The sequence below is a fragment of the Mustela lutreola genome, chromosome 11 (genome assembly GCF_030435805.1).
Source record: "Mustela lutreola isolate mMusLut2 chromosome 11, mMusLut2.pri, whole genome shotgun sequence".
Classification (NCBI taxonomy): domain Eukaryota; kingdom Metazoa; phylum Chordata; class Mammalia; order Carnivora; family Mustelidae; genus Mustela; species Mustela lutreola.
The window spans coordinates 98,243,676-98,271,441 of NC_081300.1; the positions used below are offsets into that span (position 1 = coordinate 98,243,676).

The 27,766-nt window shown below is 52.9% G+C and overlaps 1 protein-coding gene across 1 annotated transcript in view; it reads left to right on the forward strand.

The window, feature by feature from the left end:
- The window catches only part of TMEM132B (transmembrane protein 132B), a 347,237-nt gene extending 319,706 nt beyond the window's left edge, over positions 1 to 27,531 (forward strand). Inside the window, exons 6-9 of the mRNA XM_059139801.1 lie at positions 18,332 to 18,537; positions 22,157 to 22,427; positions 24,190 to 24,381; positions 25,288 to 27,531. Coding sequence (XP_058995784.1) covers positions 18,332 to 18,537; positions 22,157 to 22,427; positions 24,190 to 24,381; positions 25,288 to 26,436 — 1,818 coding nt within the window. The 3' untranslated portion in view covers positions 26,437 to 27,531. The remainder of the gene's footprint in view (positions 1 to 18,331; positions 18,538 to 22,156; positions 22,428 to 24,189; positions 24,382 to 25,287) is intronic.
- Positions 27,532 to 27,766: the final 235 nt, after the last annotated feature.

Genomic DNA, 27,766 nt, shown 5'->3' on the forward strand with positions numbered 1-27,766 from the left:
TCAAGCCCCGTGTTGAGTTATTGGACTCAGTGGGGGGGGGGGGTCTCCCCTTAATCGTGCATTCTCTTCCCCTCTCTCTCTCCTTCAAATAAATAAATCTTTAAAAAATGTTGAATCGAAGTAGTGAGCATACACGTTTTTGTCATTTCTCTGATCTCCAGGAGAAAGCACTTTGTCTCCATTAGGTAAAATGTTAGCTGTGTGTTTTTTTCTTTTTTTTTCTTTCTTTCCTTTTTTTTTTTTTTTTTTTTGGTCTTTTATCATGCTGTGGAATTCCCTTCTATTCCTAGTTGGTTGAGTGTTTCAACATGAAGGAGTGGTGGGTTTTATCAGATGCTTTTTTTGTGTCTATTGAGCTGATCACATGGTTCTGCCCTCCTAGTGATACAGTGTTCTGAAGCTATATCTGTGGAAGAAGAAAGTTTGGGAATATCTTGAAACTCCCAGAGCTTCATAGGTTGGGAGATAAGAGCATTCTGGGCCACCTCTGTTGGGGTTTTGTTGTTGTGTTTAAATAGAGGTTTGTAAATTCATGCTGCTCAGTTTCTCAACTCCAAAACAGATGGGAAAAATTGCAGCCTCACAACCTTGTCTTAGACTCAGGAGTAAGCTCATTGCCCGTCCATGCCTTATGAAATCAGTCTCAAGCAGAGTGGGTAGAGGGAGGCTTCTAGTTTGAAGCGTTTGTCATATAAACATAAGCCACGTTTAGTGATGGACTTTCTAGAATGCCAGCTCTCTGGGGTGCAGATACTAATCAGGGCAGGGAACATGATCTGATTTGGCTCCTCCTGGCTAAGGAATGTCCAGTCCCCTTGGCCCTGAGCTTGATTTTAGAAGCAGAAGCCCCTGATGTTCCCTGACATCTGTTTGGGCAGGGATACGTAGGCTGGTTTTGTGCATATCCTACATGGTGATGTGAACCTAGGTATGAAAGTGTTTTTCCCAACACAACAAGGGTTTGGGTCATTAGTCCTGGCACATCCCTCCTGGCCTGGTGTTTGCACACAGCCGGAGAGGGGCATCTCAGACGAGGGAGCTGGGCCATGTTCCGTCACGTCATCTTCTGTGGTAGCTTCTTACTCTGCTCAATTTGTGTGCTTTTTGTTAAATCCATAGGGGCCTGTATCTGGTCTTAGGAATGAATGTGGCTAGAACCCCTCTTCTGTCTTGATGTAACACGGCTGGTAAGCAGGGTGGAGGAGGGAAGATCAGAGATCGGGAGCCAGATCAGGGAGCGTGCCCGCACAAGCTGTATGTACATCAACAACAGACCCGCTGGTCGCCACACCTTCTGGGTTGGCGGCCCCGGGAGCGTAGGGCATTTTGCGCCTGATCCCCTTGAAGCTAGAACAGCCTCCGCGCACAGTGGGCCCTCAGCAAGCATCAGCTGAAAGTATGAACTTCAAAAATGTCTAAAAACAATATCCCAAAGAAACAAATATTACTACGTGGTCGGTCCCTCAAACCTCACGTCTGGTGTGAGAGAAGAAATGGCTGGGATCTCGGGGCTGTGTCTGGCCCGGCACGCACGCTGGGCGAGCACGGCTCATCGGGGAATTAGGCTGCCTGCTCAGGCTTTTCACTGTTAATGTGAGAGTGGATTTGTGTCGGAGAACAGCACAAGGGGAGCTCCCATTCTCCAGATCCTTCTCGGGGAGTTGTGGGTCTGGGCCCCAGCGCAAGGGCTCCAATCTGCGTGTTTCCGCTGTGGCCGAGTCTGGACCTTCTTCAGTGAGTTAACGGTGACCGTGCAAGAAGACGTTTTGTGATGGTTATCTGGGAGAGACAGAAGGGCTTCCTGTTCTTCATCCCAACCCCAGTACCCCCCGTGGTCTGGGGAGCTCATTCATAGCAATCATCAGCCATCAGCAGGAGCAGAGGGGTGACTTCCCTTGGGGCCGAAGGACCCCATGTGGGCCGGTCTTTCCTTACAGTCCACGTCTTCCCACTCACGTCCCTTCCACGTGCACGGCCTGAGCAAACACTACTGCGGGGCACTGCTTTGGGCATCAAGGGGTGGAGGGTGTTATGACGTGTTGGTTTCTTGGTTCATTCATCCATCTTCATCCCCAGGCTGCCAGCTCCGCAGGGGGTGGGACCTGGCTGATGTCACTCGTGCTGCCTCCCCATCACCCAGCACCGAGCTTGGCCCTACAGAGCAGGTGCTCTCTGAGCGCACGGCGGATGCAGGCTCATGGGGCAAGGGGCTCCCTGGTGCCGGAGATGATGCCACCATTCATGGGCGAGGGCAAGCTTGGGGTCTGGTGGGCCTGGGTTCTAATCCTACCCCAGCCGTCACTCTGGGGAATCTTGGGTAATCTGCTGTTCAAAACGAGCCTAAGAGGCCGATTTTGTGTATGCCAATAGCTAGCATTTATCAGGCGCTTCTTAGGCGTCGACGTACGAGCTCTTCCCGCGTATGAATTCATGTGGGTTCTCCCCTCCCTGGATGATCTAGAAATCGACTCATGTTAAGCATATCCTGAGATGAAGGTAATTGTCTCCCAGTGACACAAATGTGCCCTGCTTTCTCTTAAACATTTCAAGTATCTGTGGAGAAATTCACTCATGTCAGGAGCCAAGGGACATAAAAAGAAGCCCCACAAAGAAGGGCTAGAACGCCTCTTCCAGCCGAGAGTTACAGGGACCCACACGGCGGGACACAGGGACCCACACGACGGGACAGCCGTAGATGAAAGGAGTCCCCTGAGAAGCTCACCGATTTCCCCCAAGATGCAGGAAGGTAGCATGAGCAGCTTACCAGCGTTCTGTGGATGTGTATGGCCGGGTCAGTATGGACTTCCGGAGAGTAATGCTGCCTTTTGCAGCTCCTGGGAGTATAAATTCTGTCTCAGCTGAAAACAAAGGAACAGGATTTCTCAGGTGGACGGAACGGCTCATTCAGCTGTCTTTACACACACGGACCTTTATCCCTTCCGTTTTCAGGGAGGATGGGTTTCCAGCAGTAAAAGATCATTTATAGTCACACAGTCAGTTTATTCATTTTTTACTGATTACATCTTCTAAACAGCTCTCGGATTAACTTGCCATGGAGACATCTAAGGCTGAACCTGAAATGCTAAAAGAAAATCTCAGATTTTAAGCTCTTCTGTTCACTTCCGTTCCTCCTACGGCGTTGGGGTAGCGTTCCACAAGCCCCCAAACCAAATGTGCTGTAGGTACTTGTCCACTTCTAAACCTCAGCGTAACAGCCTCTTTTTAAAAACTAAAGCCCTCAGCCCCAAGCGATCGCCCTCATAAAGTCATCCCTTCATGCTCTGCACAGCGGAGCACTTTCCGTCATCAAGGGTTTCAAGCGTATCTTTGCTCTGGGTATAAGTTCCCAAGAAGAGAGAGAGGAATGTATCAATGAGTTCCTGACACCCTTGGTGTCTAACATTTAATAAATATTCGGGTTACACTCCAGCTCCTTCTCCGTTGAGCACAGTTATGCATAGAGAAGCAGACAGCCCTGTGCGGAGACAGCCTGTGTATCAGAAGGTCACTCCTCTGGATGGCTGGTTTCTCATGTGCCTTCCTGGACAGCCTCTTTGAGTGACAGAACACTACTAGGAATCTTGCAGGCTTTACCAGCTCTGATTCTAGAGCTTGCACTTGGCCTTGGTTCAGGCTGAATGATCTTTCTCAAGGGCATTGGGCAAATGAACTTTGGTTTCATAAATATTATGTAAATAATACAGAATAAGAAAAACCTGTGCAGGGATGCCACTTCCTAGCCTTGCCCACGTGGACATCACTCATCAATTCCGGCACTCCTTCTGGTGAGAGCCCAGATTCCTCCCCAAGACAGAGCTCCCTAGAGCAACCACTGTGAGCCGACCCGCACTGGCAAGCAAGACAGACCTGTTTCCTATTTCTGGTAGAGTCTGCGGAGCTGAGGAAGGGTTTAGTAAGCACTGAAGCATATGGTCTACTGAAGCCACGCACGGACCTCAAAATTCGATGTGTCGCGTGGAAAGCGAAACAAAATCAAAACTTTCTGTGCTGCACCACTGAGCTCCCATCCTGTTCTGGGGACCCCTGAACAACACCGTGGGAGAGGCACCAAGCCCCCCACTTCATGCACAGTAGAATTCTGACTCCTAAAATAGTCTGCTATTGACAGGAAGCCTCACTGATAGCGTAAGAGTCGATGAATGCATATTTTGTATGTTCTGTGTATTCTACGCTGTATTTTCACAGTAAAGTATGCCCCAGGAAGTAAGATGTTGTTAAGAAAATCATAAGAGAAAATACATTCACACGACATACTGTATTTATGGGGGAAAGCCACCTGTAGGCACTTCCACACAGTTCAGATCTCTATCGTTCAAGGGTCAGCTGTCTATCCGGATGTCCTTGGGCCAGAGGCCATGAAACAGTAGGCTCTGAGGCAGATACAGCCCTCAAGACATGCTTTGTTTGGCCAGGAAAGTACTTTGTAAAATATATATGCTTAGATGCCAACATTCAAAAACTAGTCAGTTTTACCAAAACCCTGGATTTCCCGTTTCCCTCGCGAAGTTGGATCTCTGGATGCAACCCCAGGGTTCTCGTGTGGCGGGGTAGGCCGTGGAGGAGAACTGTCCCCTTTGCCTTGGGCTTGGGGTCTCCCTTGAGTTTGCCACAGTCCCCAACAGCAGACGACCTCTTCCTCGTTTGGGTCACCGCCCCCTCCAGTCCGGGAGGGGGTTTGGTTATTGAGCCAACGCCCTGCTGCTGCATCCCAGGCCAATTGTGAGGGTAATGTACAGTCTACCTGCATGGGAACTGAGATCTACGAGATATGCATTAGGCCAGTTAGCTGTATTAGTGAGAAATAGTAGGACAGAATACCAGGTGCGATCACCTTTACATGCCCTGGATGTTAAGTGGAGGCTCCACAAAGCTGAGTCATTTCATGAACTGCTTTAACTTCACCATGGGGCTACTTCTCGGGCTGGCCGGAGCAGAGTTTTGATCCCCAGAATGTCACGTAGCCCAGGCCAGGCTGGGACGGACACAGAGGCCATCGGGGAACGTCTGGGGACTCCGCACGGCGAGGCACTGCTTCCTAAACCCCGTGACTGAGAACCAGGCCGGGCTCTCCAGAGCTGGTCACTGGAGCACGCCTCGGGACGCCCAGCCCTCTCCTGGCAGCCGCCAGCGCATCTGGTCTCGGCGGGCGCTTCCCGGCTCGGACCTTGCACAAGACCCTCTTCTGCATCCATGTTTTCCCTTTACCTGGAGTCTCAGAGATAACATCTCTCAGCTGCCAGTTTGTCCACCCGGGGTTCATAATTCACTGTTTTTTCTAGAAAAGTTTCTGCTCTAAGAGAAATTCTCCTAAGTCAGTGCTTTCAAAATAAGTTTGGAAAGCATGAACCTTCTCGTTCCCCTGAGAATATGCTTATCCTGCCAAAATGCTCTTCTCTTATGGGACTAATTGATGTGCAAGCCCCGAACACCTAAGCTTGTGACTCTGGTATCCGTGCCAGTGGCAGCTAATTACTGGCGCCTCTCTCCAGCAGGCTCCGGGAGTGCGGTCGGCGCGGGCGCGGGAGGCTGGGCAGGGCCATATGCTGGGCTTTCACCTGATCCACAGCTCCTAATCCCTTCTGGGGCACCGTTTGATGAAAACGAAGGGCTTGGATCCCTTCCTAAACTAACAAGCGTTGGTAGAGCTTTTAAAATCTCCCTGTGTCAGGGGACGAGGTGCGAACATGAAAACATTCCGCAGATAAGCGTATGCTAAACTTGACAATAAATCATCACCTCGGGCCTCATTTGCTGGTGTCATTTGGATTAAGGGGCAAAGAAAGCTTTGGAAGCACTTGTTTGGGAGGGTGGGCTCAAACCTTGCTGAATATGATTTGGGCAGAGATTGTTTTTTCCTGCTGGTGTGAAAGGACCAGAATTCTTTCCTTTCTGCATAGGCGCGGCCCAGTAAGCAGAACGCGGGGATTGTGCCCTGCCCTAGTGCCAGTGATTAAGCAGGAGATGAAGTCGAACAAGAGGGGGCGGTCAGGGGGCCCTCCAGGGCAGGAGGTGTCCTGGGCGCCTCAGCTGCCCGTGCCCAGCAGCCCCTCCTTGTAGTTCAAGTGGACTCAAGCCAGGCAGGCCTGACCACCCTGTAGGTGATTGTTCGACCAATCACGGCCTCCTCCAGGGCCGGGACCCTTGGATTCATTTTGTGCCCTCGGGGTCCTCCCCAGGACCCACCATACGTCATCACTGGTCTCCTCACTGCGCCTGAGTTTGACCCCCAGACTCGTGTGAACTCTCTGTGCCGTTAAGACGGATTTGTCGGGCACCTGGGTGGCTCAGTGGGTTAAGCCGCTGCCTTCGGCTCAGGTCATGATCTCAGGGTCCTGGGATCGAGTCCCGCATCGGGCTCTCTGCTCAGCAGGGAGCCTGCTTCTCCCTCTCTCTCTGCCTGCCTCTCTGCCTATTTGTGATTTCTCTCTGTCAAATAAAAAAAAAATAAAAAATCTTAAAAAAAAAAAAAAAAAAAAGACGGATTTGTTCTCCCCACTGCCCAGCCCCAGGCTGCCCAGGCTGCATCTCTGCGTGGGGCCCTATCAGATAATCTCTGAGGTCTCTTTCAGCACCAGGACCTCAGAGGTCAGCAGTGGATCGTGTGTTAGATGGGAAAGGACAGAAGCTCAGCGGCCTCCGTTCTGCCCGCCGGCCCCAAGGTGTGCACTGGCCGAGAGGCCTGGACAGCCCAGGAGGTACGGGCTGGCTCCGGGCTGACCGCTTTGTAGAGGTGAGGAAAGGGTGCCTCCCAGGTGTGGTCGAGCTCAGGAAGCCAGAAAGAATGGATGGAAAGAAACGTGACTGAGTGCAAAGTCGTGCTCAGACCTGGTTTAGGGAGAACGCGGGGAGTCTCCTGAGGGCAGGGTCCTTGGTAGGACCACAGGGCTGCTGAGGGCTTGTTGGCTGGGGGATTGTGGGGGGCAGGGCAGGGCTCACAGTTGGGCAGCCACTCGGTCTCTCTCATGGCCCCAGGCCACGATCCTGGCTGCAGAGAATCAAATAAGGCAACATGCTTGTCCTCAAAAGCCTTGCCTTCCAATCTAGGAGGGCCGAGAAGTAAGCGTGAATAGGGCAGGTCTTAGCATGTGAAGATAAAAGAGATGGATACAAGGTTCCTGTAGCCAGAGTCCTTGGACGTTTTCTCCCAGAGTGCTCTAGGAGAATCAATACCCATTTCTGTGTAATACGTAAGCAGCTTGTACCACGGGTGGGAGACGCAGACGTCGCCACCGATTTCAGTCCTGATGTTTGTGTTTGTTTTCATGACCATACTAGAGGCCCGGAGGACTCAGAACTGTATCGCAGGATTATTTAACTCTTGACGATTCAACTGTATGCATTCGGCCCCGAATATCGTGTACTCACATTGACATACACACCTGCACACACACACACACGGTAGGGATGGTGCGTCTGATCGTCGGCTGTTCCCCTGCCTGGTGAAGTGTGAGCCGGTACCTGTGGGCACAACATGCTGTAAGCGTCTGCCCGCCGTCATCAGAGACTCGTGGTGCGTCCTTTAGGGGCAGGCGAAGGGGTCTGTTGGCTTCGTGCACCTCTCCCCCTTCAGGAAGGCGCTGAAGAGCGGGCTGAGGCCCCAGGGTGGCCCTGGGCCCATGAACTGTCGGAGGGACTCCGCGCTGTCCTTACGGAAAGTGTAGGCAGGGACAGCCGCCGGAGGAGCGGACACCCCCGAGTCCCCTGCTTCCCTCGAGCGCTCCAAGCAGAGAGAGGACGGAATGGCCTGCAGACGCCACGCCCCCCGCTGCTGTGTGTAACATGTCAGCCGCGCACATGACTCACGGACATCCGTGGCACCGTGTGTACTTTTGTATTAGAAATCAGAAACTGCGATTTATCAAGGCACAAACTGTGCCTTATGAACGAAAACCAAGCCCTTCTTGTGTAACGCTGGCGGGGTGCGGTTTTACCTCCGTTCACTTCGGAGCCCAGCTGCCGTTTGCGCGGGCCGTCAGGAAGAGGAGGATCTGTTTTAGACGCAAACGCTCGCTTTGTGCCCAGGGAGGCCAAATGGCATCGCGGAGGAGGGAGCTAAGACTCGGGTTATGCTTCCGAAGTCCCACGGTGTTAGGGTGTTAGGTTCAGGAACGCTCCAGGGACAGCGCAGATGACCAAGGTGGCGTGGTCATGCTTACTAACCGAAGGGAAGGGGCAGACCAGGAAATCCGAGAGCTGGATGCATCTGGTTCACGAAAGCCTGGCGTCCTCTGAGGGCCCGCTAATGTGACAGGGGCACGTTGGGTCCTGGAGATTCTCACTGTCTACAGTTTAACCTGAACGTATGGCTCTTTGCCAGAGTAATGCACGAGTTTTTAAGAAAGCAGCTTCAGTCGAATGCAGACTGCTTCCTTTAGATGTAGGGGATTCCACCCGTGCCCAGAGTGGCCCCAGGGGAAGCTGTCTCCAGCCCTTACCCCGTCTTCCATCCCAAGTCCTGGTGGGACTCACAGAGCTCACCAGGGGTACAGACTCCCCTACATTTCTAGATCCAAGGGCCTTCCCCCTACTCGCAGTAGCCCCTACTTGGTCTTTGGCGAGCCTGTAACAGTTTTCACCCGGATTTCCTTTTATTGGCTTATGCGGCGTCCTGCAGCGTCTGCCCAGGGATGCGCGTGCTCAGTCTCCCTTTCTCCCGGTGGGCATGTGTCTTTCTCCAGATTCCAGCGTGGTCTGGAGCCCCACAGCTCCGTTCTCCTATGGGTTTAAGACACTTTAGCTCCGCGAGTTTGACAAAGGGTGGGAGGCATGCTCTTTGTAGCCTTCTACATCTCTGGATTGAAACCGGGACCTGGCTGACTGGATTCTGTCTCTGGTTTTTATTCAGCCAGGAATAACCCACGTCTCTTATTTTAAGAATACTTTCAGTGAAAGCCAAGAATAAACGAAATAAAGAGAGGGGATCAGAGGTCGCAACGGGAGAGTACAACAGAAGACTGTCGGGGCAGCAAAGAGCTTGGAGCGCTGGCTCTCCCTCTCCACTACGAACCCGGTGACCTAACTGAGCCTTAGTCTCCTCATCTGTAAAATGGGATCAGCAATAACTTTCCCACAATGCTCAGGTGCAAATTAAGGGCCACTTTTTCTGGGCTCTCGCCGGCATTTTGTAAAAACGGATGGCATGGGACGGCTCACACGGAATGCCACTGAGAGGAGTGAATGGATTGGGATGCAACAGAACAGGACAGAAAATTCAGAGCGACTTACACGTAGTCGGGTAAGTAGCTTTTCAGGAACCTCCAGCGGCTGTCCATCCTCTCTGTCCGTACTTCTTGCGCATTGGTCATGGCACAAGCTGTAGTTTCTACGGTGAGATTCACAACACGTCATCACCGAGTGCATCAGTTAGTTACTCCTACGTGACAAACAGCCCCGTATCTCAATCGCAGGCCATCACAAGCACTTTGTCCTTGCTCGTGGGACTTCAGGTCTGCTGGGGTTCAGCTCATCCAGGTTGCAAGCAGCAAGAGGGCAAAGGATAAGGGTACGGTGCTGGGGACAGTTGTAAAACCTGCCACCTGCGGCGACTGAGAATCTCAGACGCTATCGTGTTTCATACGCCGCAAAATGCAGTATTGCTGGGTTTCATCTTTAGAGAAGTACCCCTGCCTCCCCTGCTTTTCCTGCCTTCCTCCCTCCTATCTACCCACCATGGAGCTAGGGGGACGAGAGAGGTCATACGTGTGTAAGAGAAGTCGTCACGGACCCCCACCTTCGGACCTGGGAAACTACTCCTTCTTTCCGAAAAAGGCTTTGCTCTGTGTTGCCATCGGTTGGCCAACTGTTAACTTGCACTTCTGTCTGTGATTTTGCCCTCTTTCTTATTCGGGTGACTGGATTGAAAAGCCTCCCTGAAGAGGTCCGTTTTCTTCTTGCTACATGACAGGTACCGGTCAAGAGTGCCGGAGTATTACGATGCGGATTTCTATCAACAACTTACGTTTGATGCTCACTCGGGAAATGGTGATTCCGTTCGCTCGTTCTCAGCCGTAAGCTCCGGGTGGTCAGGCAATGGATTTCTTCTCTGACCTCAGTATCCACACTGCTCGTGGGTATTTGGTGGGTTTGGTGTGGGGCTGAGGGGCTGTGGGGTTCGACCTGCGAAGGTTGGGAAAATGAGCCCTTTGAGCTGGACGGATGGTTGGGACTCACGGATACTCGCCGCCTGACTGTAGACCAGTCTGCAGCCAATTCGCCAGCAGATCTGGTGAAGCTCGGAGTGGCAGTTGCGTTGATTCACTCTTACCACTGCTGTTAGGGAAATCATGATTACTGGGCTAGTGATGAGCCCCCACTGTGTGCCAGGCTAAGTGAATTCTGTGGTTTGTTTTAATTCGCACTTCGAACAGGTGCTCTCATCCACTGTACGCCCCCACTTATGGCAGACCTCCTTAAAGAAGTTCTCCTTAAAAAAGACCTCCCAATCCCATTCTGCCTTGAGCCCGCCCTCATGAGGTGTTTGCCTCTTGGGCTCCCTAGTGCCCCTGTGTCAGGGTCTCCAGGGCATCCTGCGTGGCCGATGCCGCGATCAGATTTCTGTCCACGCCTCACCTGACTTCGCGGCAGCACCGATAACCAGTCACAAGCACCTTGTGACTTCTCCCAGCACCTCCGTCACTTCCCTGCCGAGACGCCTTCTCTGCTGTGCCCTCCCTTCGTCACACACTGGCCCCGTGTGTTCAGTGTCCTGCACTCAGTCATCCTAGCCGTGACCTCTAAGTGTTGGCGTGCTTGAGGCTTCCACGCAGGGGTGTTACTCGGGGTCCTGGCTGGGAGTACTGGGATTTCTGCAGCCTGAGTCCCTCTCATCAGCGCTACACTCCGGTCCCAGCTTCTCACTTTGCATCTTCGTCTGCATGTCTAATGAACATTTCAGACTTAGTATTTTCAAACCCAAACTCCAGACCCTCTCTCTTCCCCGGTCCGCCTCTCCTGCAGCCTTCCCTCCTCTCGGCGACGGCAATGCCCTTCATCCGTGTTCTCAGACCAAACCCCTGGCTTTTCTGTCTCTCTCACATCCAGGCTCGTTTCCAGTAGCCGATCGCCCAAGGCTACCTGCAGAATACAGCCCGAATGGGGCCACTTCTCGCTGCCTCGCTTTCTCTCACCCTGACTGGTGCCAGCCTCCTGTCGCTCTTGCACCAGCTTGGCGGACCCTATGTGGTATCCGCTTCTTGTGATCCTGCCAGAGGTTTCCTATTAACCGTGCCTGAACGCGCCACATCCTTGCTCCAGGCTCCTTAGCTTCTCATTGTCCTCGCGTAGCACGGGTAACATCCAACCTCTTGGCTACCCTTGTGCCCACGTGCCTTCTCTTTGCTGAATATGGCAAGAAAGTCCCTGCCTCGGGGCCTTTGCCCCTCCTGTTTCCTCCACTTTCAGAGATGTGCACGTCCTTGTGCCTCACTCTTCACCTCATCAGGCCTCTGCTCAGATGCTGCCTGTCCGGGGTGAGGGGGCTCCCTGCGCCTTCTTAGAGCACCCCTCTGTCACCACTGCCTGCGCTCGCACCGGCTCCGGCTTTCTTTCAAACCCACCTAGCGACTTGATGTGCCCTCTGTCTGCTTGCTGCTCGACTTGTCTGTCTCTCCCTCCCCAGCACCCAGGACAGCTCCCGGGTCTCAGGTGACACGAACCAGACACTTGTTAAATGAGTAGATGACCTATTCTTGTTTTGCAGATGAGGGATCTCAGACAGAGGAACGTTATGTTACATCAGAAGACGCCTCGGCTCTGATCTTGTCTCTGCATTCTCTAAATGATGGAGTCATGACTGTCCGAGCTGGAAGGCCTAGTGCCCCCGGGCTCGCAGGGGCAGAGTCTGGCCCCAGATGATAGGGAGTGATGTTCAGAAGTCATGAGGGAAGCCTTCGATCGAGGCCCCTGGTCTCTGGACCCCAGGCTGGGACCCGGAGTGTTACTCTCATTCCCTGTCCATGGCCTTGAGGACTAAGGATCAGGCCGGTCTGAACTAATCCGTACCTGATGCTTGGTGATGCAGAGCACATCCCGGGTGCCTGACGCAGGGGCAGGGGGACCAGTGGACCACAAAGAGCCACAGGGGGTCTTCTGGGACTATGGGAATGTCCCGTGTCTGAGTGTGGTCAAGGCTTCACGGGTGTGTGAACCACAGACTCCACCAAGCATGCCTTTAGACAGACCCAGAACATAACGGAGCCTCCGTAAGCTGGATACAAAATCCTGGCGTATGTACTTAGGTCTTGCTTTTCCCAGTCATGTCCTTCAGGGGCAGGACCATGACTTCTCCCTGTGTAGGCTGCACTGAGGTCCTTATGCTCTGTGCTGAGAAGCCCCTTTGCCTCAGAGGGGCCGAGTACGAACCCCTGCCCTGCCCTTCTCCAGCTCTGATCCCTGAGCAAGCAGCCTCTCCTGGGCCTCAGTTTCCACATCCATGCCATGGGGACAGAACCCCTAACATGGAGCATTGGGAGGATTTAATGGGTAAACGTCTGTATCTACTTTTAAAAGTAACGCATGGTAGGTGCGTAGAAAGCAGTTCCTGATGGCTGTTATTTTATGTTTCTTAGAAGTGTCCAAACTTGGGGCGCCTGAGTGGCTCAGTGGGTTAAGCCGCTGCCTTCGGCTCAGGTCGTGATCTCAGGGTCCTGGGATCGAGTCCCGCATCGGGCTCTCTGCTCGGTAGGGAGCCTGCTTCCTTCTCTCTCTCTCTGCCTGCCTCTCTGCCTGCCTGTGATCTCTCTCTGTCAAATAAATAAATAAAATCTTAAAAAAAAAAAACTTTAAAAAAAAAAGAAGTGTCCAAACTCAAGGCAAAATAGATATTTTGTGAGCACCTACTGCTCCTCTCACACAGTGCATTTTTTGCTCATCATGGTGATAAATACAATTTGTTTGATCCAGATCGACTGTTGAATATCAAAGGTTTTTTCTTAAGTTTTTTTTTGCTGATTGTAATATAGGACTTCAGCCTTGTGGGTGTGTGTGTGTGTGTGTGTGTGTGTGTGTGTGTGAACTGTGGGAAACGTACTATCTGACCATGTAGCTTTTTCCCTTTCTAGTGCTTTCTTGGGGTGGGGGAGGGGTCTCGAGAAGAGCCTTACGAGCAGTCCACTTTCTCAGGACAGACAGACAGATGGATCACGGGAGCAGCAAACTCAGAGGGCAGCTGAAACACAGACTCAATTCTTGCCTCTTTTTGAAATAGAAAATGAAGTAAATGATACGTCTTACAGGACCCCCAAGGAAACCCGTTTTCATTTTCCTCTATTACTCTGAAGTAAAGTAGCTGCGAAAGTATAATTTGACAGTGAAACAGTGACCTCCAAAGGCGGCCTTCCCAAGGTGACACAAGCCCTCTCGCACACGCGCATACACCGACATGGCGGGGGTCGTCTGCTTCCAATGTCCACGTTCCCGTCCTCGGCTCTTCTCCTATGAGGATTCACCGTATTGTGTGTTCGATGCTCCCTGGGGGCTCAGAGAGCCCTGAATGTATCCGTTAGAAGAGAGGCGGGAGGCTGGCTGATCTCGACCTTGCTGTCGTGTCTTCCTGTCCCCTCCCGACACACACACACACACACACACATGTGCGTGTGACATGACACAGACATCTCAGTTCCTAGCCAAAGGCCACATTCATGCTGGGAATCCAACGTGTCCGCCCTCTGACCTGCGGCTTCCTGAGCTTTGCCCTTGGTTTCTCCTCCTGGTCCGTCTCTTTCTTCTGAATGTGACTGACACGATGCCTTTGTCTAAGGCTCCTCCCCCTCTTCTTGCCCAGGCGGGCTTCTCGTGGGGGCACCCGGGGGAAACCACTGAGACTTCTTCCCACCCAGCGTCTCTCTGTTGAACACCTCAGTGTGCCATGCACTGTGCTAGACGTAGAGACGCAGCAGTTAAGGGGACGGGTCCATGTTGTCAAGCAGATCACCTCCAGATGGGGAACAAGACAAGAACAAGAAAACCAGCAGGAGCATTCAGATGGTGCCAAGTACTGAAAGGGGAGTTGTACAGTGCTGGGTCGGTCGGGCGATCTGGTGTAACCCATAGGAGGTGAGCCACGGGATATGCGCCATAGGACTGTTGTACGTGACATGCTGAAGGCAATAGGGACATAGTGTGACTACAGTCTACGCAGGTGCACACACGGTAAATCAGAGGCAAACAGTGTCCCAAAGATGCAGAATGACCAGGTGAGGGAGTGCCAAGTTAAAATGAGAAATGACTCAAGGGACACCTTCAGCGGAGTGACATTCCAGCTGTCCTATAAGATCTATGCTGCTCTTGGGGGCAAGTCACAAAAAGCCATGGACCAAACGGTTTTAACAATGAGAGAAAGTGAATCACCTGGATACGAAGGCCGGCGGCCAGCCGGTGACAGGTGGGTGTGTCCGGTGCTCCATCCCGGCTGGGGGAAGGGGTTCCTTCTGTTCTTCCATACTCGCAGCGTCCGCCTGGTCCTCAGCCAGCTCCCTCACGGCTCTGAGATCACTGCTGCAGTCCCTGTTGTCATCTGCAGGGTGACAGCATCCGGTAGAAGGAGGGCAGCTTCCTGAACATCTCGGAGCAAGGAGACCCTTCCCAGGGTCATGTGAGCTTCTCACACCTCATTGGCCAGAACTGTGTCATACAGTCTTCCCTAAGCCAATCACTGGCAAGGAGAGTGGGGTAGCCTGACGGGGCGGGCTTGGCGGGGCCCCGATGGATGGGGGGGCCTGTGTTTTCGAGTAAAATTGTAGTCCTGTTGGGAATGAGGAAGGGGTGCACGTGCTGGGGTCGGAGTGCAGGTGTGTGCTTGGTTGGCCGGTAGACACCGGTTCATGTTTCTGCAGACCTGGACAACAAGCAGATCTCGGCACAGGTGGGTCCTGGAAGGGCCTCGGGAGGGGCACGAGCCCAGGGGAGGTCCAGGGCGAGAAGAAGGAGCCCTGGCACGGAGCCTGTGCTGGGGACGGGGTGTTGGGCAAGGCGGGGCTGGAGGAGGAGGAGGTCCAGGTCATCAGTCCTGTACACCATCATCGGGAGTCTGGGTTTTACCCGGTGAGGACAGGAAGTTGCTGGAGAGGCCTGACAGGAGCAGGAGGAGGAGGTAGAACGAGACCAGGGGCCGGCAGTCCTGGGGGCCAAGGGCTCGCATCATTGCCCACCCCCCAAAGCCTGGGGCAAGAGGCACTCTGTCCTCTACCCCGGATTCGAAGCAGGGGCAGTGAGGATCGTGACGTCCACCTCGCAGAGATTTTGTGGGGACTGTGCGTGGGAGGAGAGAGCTGCAGGCCCTGAGGTCCATCCAAATGGGAGGTGCCTACTGTCTTCGTCCTACTATTTGCCGACGCCGTGTTCCCTAAAGTCACTGCAGACACTGAACTAGCTAATACTGAACCTTCGGGAAGAAACACACACGCACACGTAGCCCATAAGCTGAAATCCCCAAATCAACTCATCCTGGAGAGTCTATTTTACGAAAGAGGGAATGAGGTTGGGAAGTGTGAAGCTGCTCGCCTGGGGCTGCCCCACGACCCCTGTGCTGGGGTCGGGATTCGAACCCGATCCCGCCGGCCCCTGCCCAGGAGCTCCGCACGCTCCCTGCCCCGCTCTGTCTGGTGTCCGTCCTCGGGTGGTCTCTGCGGCGCGAAGGCTGGCACGGGAGGGCGGAGCCTCAGCGCCTCTGACCTTGGCTGAAACCTGTGGGGCGGGGGCGGGGACTCAAAGTTCACTGCTCTGCATCCACTGAGATGGTGCTGGGAGCAATACTGGCGAGTAGATACGCTTGGGAACATGGAGTCCACAAACAGGAAACATTTACTCCCTGGTGGTTCTGGAAGTGGGGAAGTGTGAGACCAGAGTGTGGGGGTTTGGGACGAGCCTCCCTCCCCCCAGGGTTTACAGACCACATTTTCTGGTCCTATTCTCACGAGGTGGAGCGGAGGGAGGAAGTAGGCTCCCAGGTCTCTTCCTCTAGGGGCGCTGACCCCACCACGCGGGCTCCACGCTTGTGATGCTACTGCCCTTCAAAGGCCCTTCAAAGCCCCATCTTCAGACATCCTATTGGGGATGAGGGTTTCAACATGTAAATTTCGGGGGGACACAAATGCACAGTCCGTAAAGCTGATATAAGTTGTGTGCAGTGTGGTGCAACTCGGAGCTTAGCCTACAACGGGACTCCCCTCATCTGAGCTGTTTTAATCCGATTCATTAAGGATGGCAACACCTACTGTCTTCCAAGGACACACATGTCCCCGGAGAAAGCAATCGAATGAAATCCCAAGGCCTCTGACTTTGTTACCTTCTTAATTTAAGTTTTTCCACTCCGGCCACCCCTCATCGCCTGAAAGATGAGGCGGTCTTAGGACTGCACAGGCTCCGAAATTTCCTATGCACAGAAAGGGTCCCGCGGTTTCCAAAACAGGTGTGTTCCTGCTGGTGGGACGTGTTTCGAGGTGCTTCGAAGTGGGAGTGTGGGTGGGTGGGTAGCGACGGACAAGGAGAAACCAGGATTTTCCGCAAATGCGGGAGAGTCGAGGTCTGGACTGCAGGAGGTGGGATCGGGAATGTTCTAGGGCCGGTGCCGGCCGGCTGATCCCGCGAGATCAGGGGGATGTTCTCTTGAGGGGACCTGTTCTCTTGAGGGGGGTCACCCGTGGCCGTCAGGGGTCTGGGTGTCTGTGTCCCACTGAGTGCTCCTGCTGGGCTCCCAGCCCTTTCCGAGTACCCGAAGGAAGGGCCTCGGGGCCCGCTGCCGCGTTGGCATCACTGGGCTCTAACAATAAGGACGTGCTCCTCTGTTCTGTTTCTGCCCCAATCCAAGATCTTGTTCGGATTGCTCTCTTCCCAAGCCTGGGCACAGTCACGGAGACTTGGGTCCCTTGGGCACGCCCCGGAAGACAGCCAATTTGCTCGGTTCCTCGTGTTTCTTCTCCCTGTCCCTGGAGGGCTCAGTCTTCCTTGCAGAATGGGAGGGGGCCCCTCGCGTGGAGCTAGCCCGCACTGTTGCCCTCCAGCTCCCTGAGCCCGGGGTCACCCAGTCACTGTCACTGTCACTGGGATTTCAGCCCATGTTCCCATTAGTGACCTCGGCCAGTTCTAAAGGGGCCTGAGGACATGGGGACACGGCAGGTGGACGTGGCCTTGAGCCCGGAGGCGCGGAGGAGGGCTCAGCAGCCTGCTGCTCAAGCCCCTCCTGGTCCTCGATTTCCCTCTAAGTGAACTGCGTGCATCTCTTCCTTCTCCTTCTGGGGGCACATTCATGCTCGAGGACTCTTCTTCTTGGGGTGAGTGCCGGGACGGGTGGGGATGATAATTTATCTCAAACAATAAGAAGGTTGGCTCTTGGAGTTTGGAAGTTGATGTTTCTGACCTTGCTCTGGACCTGAGCATCTGGAGCTCGCAGGGGAGGTCTGGGCTGTGGGTACCAACCCCGGTGAGGAAGAGAGGGTCGAGAGTGCGTCCTCGTGTGTGGCTTGCACCCCAAAAAGCAGTGGGTGACCTCAGCCAGTTTGGTCCCATCGTGGGCCCCTCGCAGTCGTGACTCTGTGACAAACTGTTGGTTGGGGCATCTCCTGCACCCGAAGTGACCCTCGCTCTCCCTAAATGATACTTTCCTGATGGCCCTGGAGAGACATCACCCACATCTTACTGGTTTATCCGGAGGAGGTGACGCGAGATGGAGGCTGGAATTGTCTGACGAGGAGCCAGCGGACACGGGCGTTGACGGGGCAGCCCCCGAGTGCAGAGCCAAACCCGGTGACAGCAGCTTCCCTCAGGGATCCAGTGCAATGGGGCACCAGTGCTCATACCCACACTTCCTGAGTAGTTTCTGACAAAGATGAGAATCTAGTGCAAAGCTTCCTTGGTTTTTCAGAAAAGATCCTCCTTATGGCTTGAATAACGTGGGTTTTTTGGGTTTTTTGTTTTTAGCAACATATGGCTACCTTCTAGGCATCCTCAAATATGGTGCGGGAGGAAAATATGTTGCACCTGGGGTTTGATTAGTGGTGGTTTGAGTACATAAAAAAGGTGAAGTAAAGAAAAAAACACACAAAAGAGTCAACAAAGGTTATAGAACTCCATTAAATCATGTTTATGGTTTTGCTTGTCAGTATTTCGTAATACGGAATGGCTTTCCCGGAGTCTATTTATCAGTATTTGTCACTAATTAGTGCCTACAAATTACCTTCTGTTCGAGTCGTGTTCTTCTGGTTGTCTTGGTGTCTAATAAATCAGAGTTCACGAACTTTCGCTGTCCCCACGCCCCCCCACCCCCGGGTCCCGCATTTTCCTGCTGATGCATCTGGAGACTCTGCTTCTCCCAAAGGTCTCCAACCACTGCGACTCCATTTTTGTGAACGGGAAGGAAATGAAGAGCAAAGTGGACACGACCGTGAACTTCACACACCAGCACTTTACCTCCCAGCTCGAGGTCACCGTCTGGGCGCCCAGACTCCCCCTGCAGATTGAGATCTCAGACACGGAGCTGAGCCAGATCAAGGGCTGGAGGATCCCCGTGGCCTCCAACAGGAGGTGAGGAGCTTGTGGGGGGGGGGGTGGTCTCAGGCCGCTGGGACCCGGAGCACAGGGGGAGGCAGACAGCCCTTAGGGGCCCAGGACCCGGGGAGGCAGCATCTGCTGCGGGCACAGTGGTGTGGGTCTGGGGTTCCGAAGGATCTGACTTGGGGACTCAGTAGGCTTCTGACGAGGAAATCATCCCGGAGCTGTGAGTCGTGTCCTCCTCAGGGAGTAGCTGCTGGAATTCAGGGTCATGTTGCACCGCTAAGAAGCACCTAGTGTGGGGTATAGTTATTTCTTTTTCCTCCCTATTTCTTCGTTGTTCCTCCCTGTTATTCATTCTCAGGTCCCTGCTTGTAGGTGTCAGCCTAAATCCATGGAGTGTGGCGTGGTGGTGAAGTTGCGGGGTCTAGAATGAAGCCACTGAGTTTTTACTCCGGCTTCCCCACATAGAGCTGTGTGACCCTGGGCCCGCTGATGAACCTCTCTGTTGCTCATCTAGCAATGGAGATGATGCTCTTACTGAAGGGAGTTGTCCTGAGTCTGAAGTGACACACTGTGGACCAGACAGAATTCTAAAGACGACACCCAGCAGGGTTCCCGTCTCCTGGTTATTCACTCACATCCTGATCTGGTGCTTCTGGGAGTGGATTTTATGGGGGTAATTAAAATTCTAAACGCACCAGCCTTAAGACGTGGAGATTATCCAGGTGGGCCTGACCCTTCACTTGACCCCTTGAAAACAGAGTTTTGTCTAGCTTGGGGCCGGTACTGCACAGCGTGTAACCTTTTAAAATGGACGTGTTTTTATCCAGCATAAATCCCCCAAATCCACCGCTGTTCTTGGCCGTATGGAGAATTCCCGTAACCGTAGCGCTGAGTGGTAATCCATGGTTTTTCCTCTCTCTGCGTGATGAATCAGCTGTCCGTGGGGGAGGGGGCACTCCTGCTGTGTCCAGCCGGGCCCGGTCACGGACAGAACTGCTGCGACACTCCTGGACAAGTTTCCGTGTGCACATGTGTCTTCTGGGGAAAGTGCCCCAGACCATAATTGTTGGGTCGTATGAATGGGACATAGTTAGTTTCAAAAGAGGCTCCCGAGCTGTTCTCCAGAGAGGCTGTCCCGTTTCACGCCCATAGCAGCGACGGATAAGTCACCAAGTGAAGCCACCGTTGCCGGCACTTTCTGAGCTTACGTCCTATATGGCCCCTTTTACAAAGATGTGGAAAATGGGCAACAGACTGGTGGTCGCCATGGGTTGGGGAAGGAGCCCTTGGCTCCCCCATGGGGACAGACGAGTTCTGTGTCCTGACTGTTGTGATGGTTGCACGAATCCTCAGGTGACCGAATTGCATAGAAACACACACATGCACACACATGCACGCGCACACAGGTGTCCCAGTCGAACTGCTGAATCTGTTATACTCAGGGTCTGTACCAGCATCCGTTTCTGGATCCTGGCATTGGACGGCGATTATGGGAGACATTAACTCTAGGAGTGCTGCAGAGTATAGGGGGTTTCCCTGTATGTGGTTTTCTAACGTACTGTGAATTTCTAATGAATTCAAAATTTAAAGTTTTTTGTTTGTTTGTTTTTCGGGTTTGGTTTTTTTAAATAATAGAATGCTGTCCTAAAAGAACAAGACCATTTCATTAATATGGTATTTCTAGGACTTCATGTATTCACTCATCACATTTATGAGACTGTCCCCCCATAATATAATCTTAATATTGCTCTCTTTTCAGTATTATTCCTTTATTTAAGGGACATTTGACCTCGCTGTCAAAACTGGCCCACTGGTCAAAGTTAACACGAAGAAAAGAAGTGTCAGTGTTACATTCTGTGTCGATACTGCTGTTAGTCCATGTGACATGGTTTCTTGTAGGTTGACTAGCGTGTGTGGGATAAGCGTCAGAGCCACCCCAGCCCCTGCCCCCATGCCAGAGACCTTCATCCCCTATGGTGTCATCAGAAGGACTGAAAGTAAACTGGGAATAACTTTTCCAAATGTCATTCCAAGGTTTTGATCCTATGTCCCTTCACAACACAAAACCATCTCACCTGCCGGAAGAGATACTCGCCCCTGACTTTGGGAAACCCAGGATGCTTCTTTATAGGTTCTGGTGAAAAGTTTTCCTATTATTTTCCCAATGGATTCATGGGGCACCTGGGTGGCTCAGTGGGTTGAGCCGGTGCCTTCGGCTCAGGTCATGATCTCAGGGTCCTGGGATCGAGTCCCGAATCGGGCTCTCTGCTCAGCAGGGGGCCTGCTTCCTCCTCTCTCTCTGCCTGCCTCTCTGCCTACTTGTGATCTCTGTCAAATAAATTAATAAAATCTTTAAAAAAAAATAGAGAAAGTGGATTCAGAAGTCATGTGGAAGTCTGTAAATTCACTGTTCTGTGGCTGTGTAGACCACGTACCAACCACTCCGGGCCTCGGTGTCTTGGTGGGGAAATAGAAACAAGTTTGGGGAACATTTTGAAGATGGGCAGAGTTTGCTATAAAGAGGAAGAGGGAACAGAGGGGCACGGCGGCCTGGGCGTGGATCCCGCTTCTAGACGGCTAGCTGTGTGTCCGGGCCAACGGCCTCTCCGCTCGGTGCCTCAGTTTCCCCACTGTAAGATCAGGATAATTAATGAAACACCCTCCCTCCCTGGGGTGGAGATTAGAGGAGTCGCATGGGTGTGTCGGTCCGCCTGTGTCAGCTCTCATGGTCACGTGAGCGCGTCCAGCCCGTAGAAGGTGTGACTCCGTGCGTGTGAATCCCTCCCGTGGCTGCTTCTGACACCACCCTGTCCCCCGATGGTCGCCGACTGGTCGCCAAACAAGGTCCTCTCCCAAAGCACCTGGGACAGGTTCATCTGGAGTGGAAGTTTCTGGAATAGTGAAGCCAACGAGGATTTCTCTGGTGGGCTGTGCACAGGGTAGCGAGAGGAGGCTCTGGGGTCCACAGGAGGAGGGCAGAGGCCGGCGAGGACCCGCAGGCCAGGGTGCTCCCGGTTCCCATAGGACACCATAGCTGCTCTGTGCCCAGCACTGCAGAGTTGGGGGTGGGAGGTGGGAGCCCCCCCGCCCCCCACTCCACCTCTGAGGGCTCGGGAAAGCCACGCTGCCGGGAGCAGAGGACCTCAGCCAGCCCAGAGCCAGTGCCAAACTGTCACACCCCAGTGGGTCATGACGATCTTGCCGTCCCCCAGGGGCCGGCTTCTCCTGCTCACACCTTGACCCAGGTGACTGTCCCGCACACCTGGCGGGAGCAGAGAGACGGGGGTGTCAGGGGTCATTCCCGGGGGGGAGGTGCCCAGGCCTGTGTGGGGCCGGAGGAGTAGAAACTGGTCCCAGCTAGCTCTTCCCACTTGGGACCCCATGGCCTCCGCAGTGGGGACAGTTTCAAACCGCAGACTTCCAGAACACCGGACGGGAGGCTGCCGCTGCCTGCGTGGGGTGGCGTGTCCCGCAGGGTGGCGCTGCCTCCTGGGCTTCGAGCAGGTGGCAGCGTGCGGGCGCACACCGGGGACAGTGGGGAGAGAAACCATGTCGCGGGTTCCGTGGGGTCCCACGCAGTCTGGAAGACCGGTGTGCCAAGCCCCTCAGCACCACCGCGTTTCAACCCGGTTTGTTTGCGCCCCAGGCCCACCCGGGAGAGCGAGGACGAGGAGGACGACGAGAAGAGAGGCAAGGGGTGCTCCCTGCAGTACCAGCACGCCACCGTGCGCGTCCTCACCCAGTTCGTGGCCGAGGCGCCCGACGTGGGCCAGCTGAGCTACATGCTGGGCCCCGACTGGCAGCTGGACATCACCGACCTCGTGGCCGAGTTCATGAAGGTGGAGGAGCCCAGGATCGCGCAGCTCCAGGGCGGCAGGACCCTGGTGGGCCGGGAGCCGGGTATAACCACCGTGCAGGTACGTGGTGATGCCCCGCCCCGGCCGGCCCCGACGAGGGGGTGGGTGTGTGGACGCGAGCGCGGGTGTGTGCATGCCAGAGACTCAAAGGCAGCGCAGAGAATTCATCAATATCAATAATCTAATGTAAATCAATGTTTGCATAGTGGGGAGGGTTGGGGAAAAATAGGACCTAACTTCTTTCATCAGTGAAAGCGAAATTAAATGTTCGGCAGAACCTACCTCTCCCCTCGTGATAACGGACTCCTCACATATCACTGATAGAAGTTGGTCCAGCCTGGGGGGGCTGGTTTTATTTTCCCAACCCTGAGGGTTAACCGCTTACCTATATATTACACTTCGGACAGTGGACAGAAAATTTTTTTAAATAGCCTATATTTGTACTAAAAATAACTTTTAAATCCACAGATACATGCTCTGTATTTTATTAGAATAATGGTAAAGCAATTTCTCTGATCAGTTGTAATGGAATAATTATGCAGAAAGACAGCAGCATGTTTTTTAGTAAAAAAAATTTAAGGCGTTGCCACTGATGGTTAACAAAGCCCTATTTTAGGTGGTGCCAAAGCTGATGTTGATGGCGCTGGACTAAACATGCCCTATTTTGCATGACTTCTTTATTCCGTGGAGCACATTATCACAAACTGAGCAGCGGAAATCAGAATCGATTTATTGACTCGGGTTAGGTCAGGAGTTGACGTGAGCGGGCCTGGCTTCCACACTGGGGACATCACAAGACTGAGACAAAGGTGGCGGCCTGGCAGGGCTCACGTGGGGGGACTCAGGGAGAGGGTCCCTCCCCAGCCCGTTCAGGCTGCTGGCCACATGCACTTCCTCATGGGCCTGGGACTGGGGGGTCTTCCTCATGGATTGTCCGCTAGGTTCAGTCACTGCTCTGAGAAGACACCTGTGTCACTTCTCATGTAACTGCTGGGTCAAGTCCCTCTCCACGTGGAATCTCTGTGACTTTCCCTTCCACCACCAGCCGGGGAAAGCTCTGCTTGTATGGGCTTCACGGGACGCCAATGGATCCACTCAGGGAATCCAGGATAAGCTCTGTGATAAGGCAGACCTGCTGTGTGAACGTAACATCATCACAAGAGCGATTTCTCATCATCACGTTCCCAGGCTTGACAGATTAGTGAGGACATCTTGGGGGGTGGGTAGTTCTAGAAATTCTGCCGACTAGATGTTCCTCTCCGTCGGTTACTCCCCCTAGTTGCAAAAAATAGATGTTAAATTAGAAGCAGTGGCTTCTTAGGACCTTAAAAACCCCTCTCCCACTTTGTTTACATGGTCTCCAGCGGTGACACAGCGGCCCACACCGCGATCACTGTTGTCTGTGGTGAACGGCTCGCTGCCCCCTGGAAGGATGGTGGCAGAGCCCTATGCCCTGTGGGCGCTTTCCCACAATTTTGCCATTTCCACCTCTAACTGTTAGTGTCTGGGAAACTTCGTCGCTGCCTGAGTGCCTGGGGCCAAGGCGGGCAGTCTAGGTATTGCCTCGCAGTTAAATTGCGGTCTTCTTGGGAAATACATTGGTATTCTCGTGGCCTGAACCAGGGGAAAGGCAATGGACCAGCACGTGTCATACTCCTCCCGTTGGCAAGCGCGTCAGTGACCTGCAGCGCACTGCGGGCCCACGCAGTCCCCACAGGCGCGCTCCTCCAGCAGAGAGCTAAGGGAACGCGCTGGTGGAAACATCAGGTGGTCCTGACCCTTGTGTGCGGCAGACCCTGGAGCTTTCTCACTTCCTTCAAAGGTGCTCTCGCCGCTGTCCGACTCCATCCTGGCGGAGAAGACGGTGATCGTGCTGGATGACCGTGTCACCATCGCGGACCTGGGCGTGCAGCTGGTGGCCGGCTTGTCGCTTGCCCTGCAGCCTCACAGAGCAGACAAAAGAGCCATCGTCTCAGCGGTGTCGGCCCAGGACGTTCTCCAGGCCCCACAGCAGGTGGGATTCCAGAATCCTTGAGTCCGGGTCATTTGAGATCACCTCCCTCTCACGTCTGCGGAGGAGATCAGTAGAGCACTCGTAGCTAGGACGGGAGGCCCTTGAAGCTTCTTTCTGTTTCTGGTCGGGGTCAACCCTGTCTCTTTTTGAGAAAAATACCAGGGACTTAGATACATGTGGCTCGTTTTTGCTTTTATCCACCGACCACAGGTCCATGTCCCGTATGCTTTACCGCAGCCTTATCTGTGCTCAGCACACCCTGCTAGACCATGACCAAAGGATCCCATATTGTCATTCTGCCGAAGCAGGTGGTTTTCCATTTCAGCTGCTCAAACAAGCATGGCTAATGGGCAGCCAATCACTACTGTTTACAATCATTGCCATCTCTAAAGCTCTCCTCTGTCTTTGACCTCGTGACAAGGTTCATCAAGGCACCTGGGCACGGTGCCTTTCTGGTGAGCTCTTCTCCTAAGGCATCGTGTCCCAGGGCCCTCTGTCGGTGCGTGTTTCATTTCCTCGGCACTGGCTTCCTAATAAAGGGTATTCAAAATATTATCTGGAGCAGTAGCCTTGATGAACCTGATCTTGATTCAGATCAATGGCCTGATCTTTCAAAGTGTTTTTTAGAAAGGTCAGAGTCAACTTCTGTTGTCTGGCATGCAATAAATTAATATGCACTTTAATGCATTCCTTAAAGTGTATCATCATTTGCTTCTCACGTCAGTGGGGCAATCGTGCATTCTGGATGTCAGTTCAAGACATGCCAAGAACCAGTCAAGATCATAAGACATAGAAGTTTACTTTCCTCAGTCTCTATATTTAAATAATTTTCTATAGGAAATTGTATTTGTTTGCAATTTGAAGGAAACTGATCATAACATAATGCTTTGGTTTCATTTTTCTTAGGAAGCAATAGTCAGTTCTTGGATTTTGTTCAGTGATGGTTCGGTGACACCCTTAGACATTTATGACCCCAAGGATTTTTCAGTTACTGTGTCATCATTGGATGAAATGGTGGTGTCTGTCCAGGCAAATCTTCAGTCCAGATGGCCGGTGGTGGTCGCACAGGGTGAAGGGCAAGGGCCCTTGATTAAACTAGAAATGATGATTAGTGAGCCCTGTCAGAAGACCAAGAGGAAGAGCGTTCTTGCCGTGGGTAAAGGAAATGTCAAGGTCAGATTTCAACCAAATATTGATGAGCACCAAGGAGGTACCAACGACATTGAGGGCATCAGTCGGGAATACAAAGACCACCTCAGTAATTCCATAGACCGTGAAGGGAACCAGGAGAGAGCAGGTCAGGAGTGGTTCCAACATGGCGCCTCTGTTGGCCACGAGGAACGTGGCAACAAAAGCACAACCCCATGGTCTCCCCAGGAAGGAAAGGATAAGAAGTCACTCAAGAGTGGCGGCGCAGATGCCTTCACAAGCTTCCCCACTCAAGGGAAATTACCGGAACCCAATAATCCCAGTGACCTAACAGTGACCTCAAGGGGGTTGACTGACTTGGAGATCGGCATGTACGCTCTGCTCTGTGTCTTCTGCCTGGCCATTTTGGTCTTCTTGATCAACTGTGTGGCATTTGCTTGGAAATACAGACACAAAAGATTCGCCGTGAGCGAGCAAGGCAACATCCCCCATTCCCATGACTGGGTCTGGCTTGGGAACGAGGTGGAACTTCTGGAGAACCCCGTGGACATCACCCTCCCGTCGGAGGAGTGCACGACCATGATAGACAGGGGGCTGCAGTTCGAGGAGAGGAACTTCCTTCTCAACGGCGGTTCCCAGAAGACCTTCCACAGCCAGCTGCTCAGGCCCTCTGACTATGTCTATGAGAAGGACCTGAAAAGTGAGCCTCTGAATCCATCGGGCCCAAAGCGGAAGCGAGTCAAGTTTACGTCCTACACCACCATCCTCCCGGAGGACGGCGGCCCGTACACCAACTCCATCCTGTTTGACAGTGAGGACAACATCAAGTGGGTGTGTCAGGACACGGGGCTGGGGGGCCCCCGGGACCTCAGAGACTACATGGAAAGGCTGCAGGACCCCATGTGAGCTCCTTTCTTACGTTCGTATTCACCTCTATGCCTTCTGTTTTTGGAACGGTGGAGCAGCGAGTTTGTTCAGCAATAGGGGGTGATTTAACAAAGCTTCGTTTGGGGCGGTCTGGGGGGAGGGGATCCCTTTCTGAGCAGGTGTCAGAGGCCCGGAGAGTAACAGCAGCCGGGTTGTAAGCTGGGAAATGTCTCGAAAGCAGCCACCTGTAGCTCCTGGAGAAATTCTGAGGCGACAGTCATATCTGCTACCTGCTCCTAGCTCAGTTGAAACACACTAAACCTGGCCCCACAGACATTGTTAGTCATCTCGCGACAAACGGCCGCGTGGGATTCGCAAAGGCTCGGGTGTTGATTTTTCTACTCCTAGAACTTTTAAAGCACAGTGGACACTCCTCGCCCTTGGCCTGAGACTGGACGTTCGTGAAAGATGCTGAATGTAGCCGTTCTTATTTGTAACAAGGCTGCTCATTATTTTTATACACATTTGCACCTGCACCTGGTTCCTTTGGCCTCTGGAATTCTTTTTGAAACACGAAGAAAAGCAATCATGGTCTCCTCTCTCGGAGACGTTTGATTTTCACATGAGTTTTAGTCGCCGACGTTCGCCGCATCTGGGTCGAACGTCAGGTGCTCTCCGTTGCCCACTTCCCTTACTGAAGGGGCGATGTCTGAGAAGCTTATCCTCACGCTCTTCTCCCTTCTCTTCATTGTGGAACGTCCTCGTATATCGGACTGGGACACGGGATTTTACATAAAATATTAATATAGTGCGAGGGAGGGCCATCTTTACAGTTTTCTATACGACGCTTACAAACTTGGGTGACCACTTGTCAACCGCATTTGTTTTTATCTTCTGCTTGTGGGACATTCGTGGGGGACTCCTGGAGCGTATTTCTGAGGGCAGAAAGACCCTGAGAGGCGTATTTATACTGGTGCTTTCCGGTCAACACAATTTGTTATCCAGGCTGAAATCAAAATTTTAAATTACTATGACACAGAAAGGAAATGGTGTAGGAATCTATGTTCAGGTTACACTTCTGTTTTACCAGAGCAAAAAAAAAAAAAAAAAAAAAAGAGAAAAAACGAAAGTTAAGTAGAATGATGTTTCAACTTAGCAATATGTAAGAATCCATCCATATAATGACCCCCCCCCCCCGAAAAATAATCAGTCATGGCTCCGGCAGGGCTCAAGCCTACGCAGGGTAGGCACTGGTGGAGAAAGGAATGGGTCGGCTTCCAAGTTTCATAAATTAAATGACTGTTGGAGAGTTTCAGAAGCAGGTAGGCAGAAACACCCTAGCTGTTGGAAAGTCAGAGTGACAACAGGA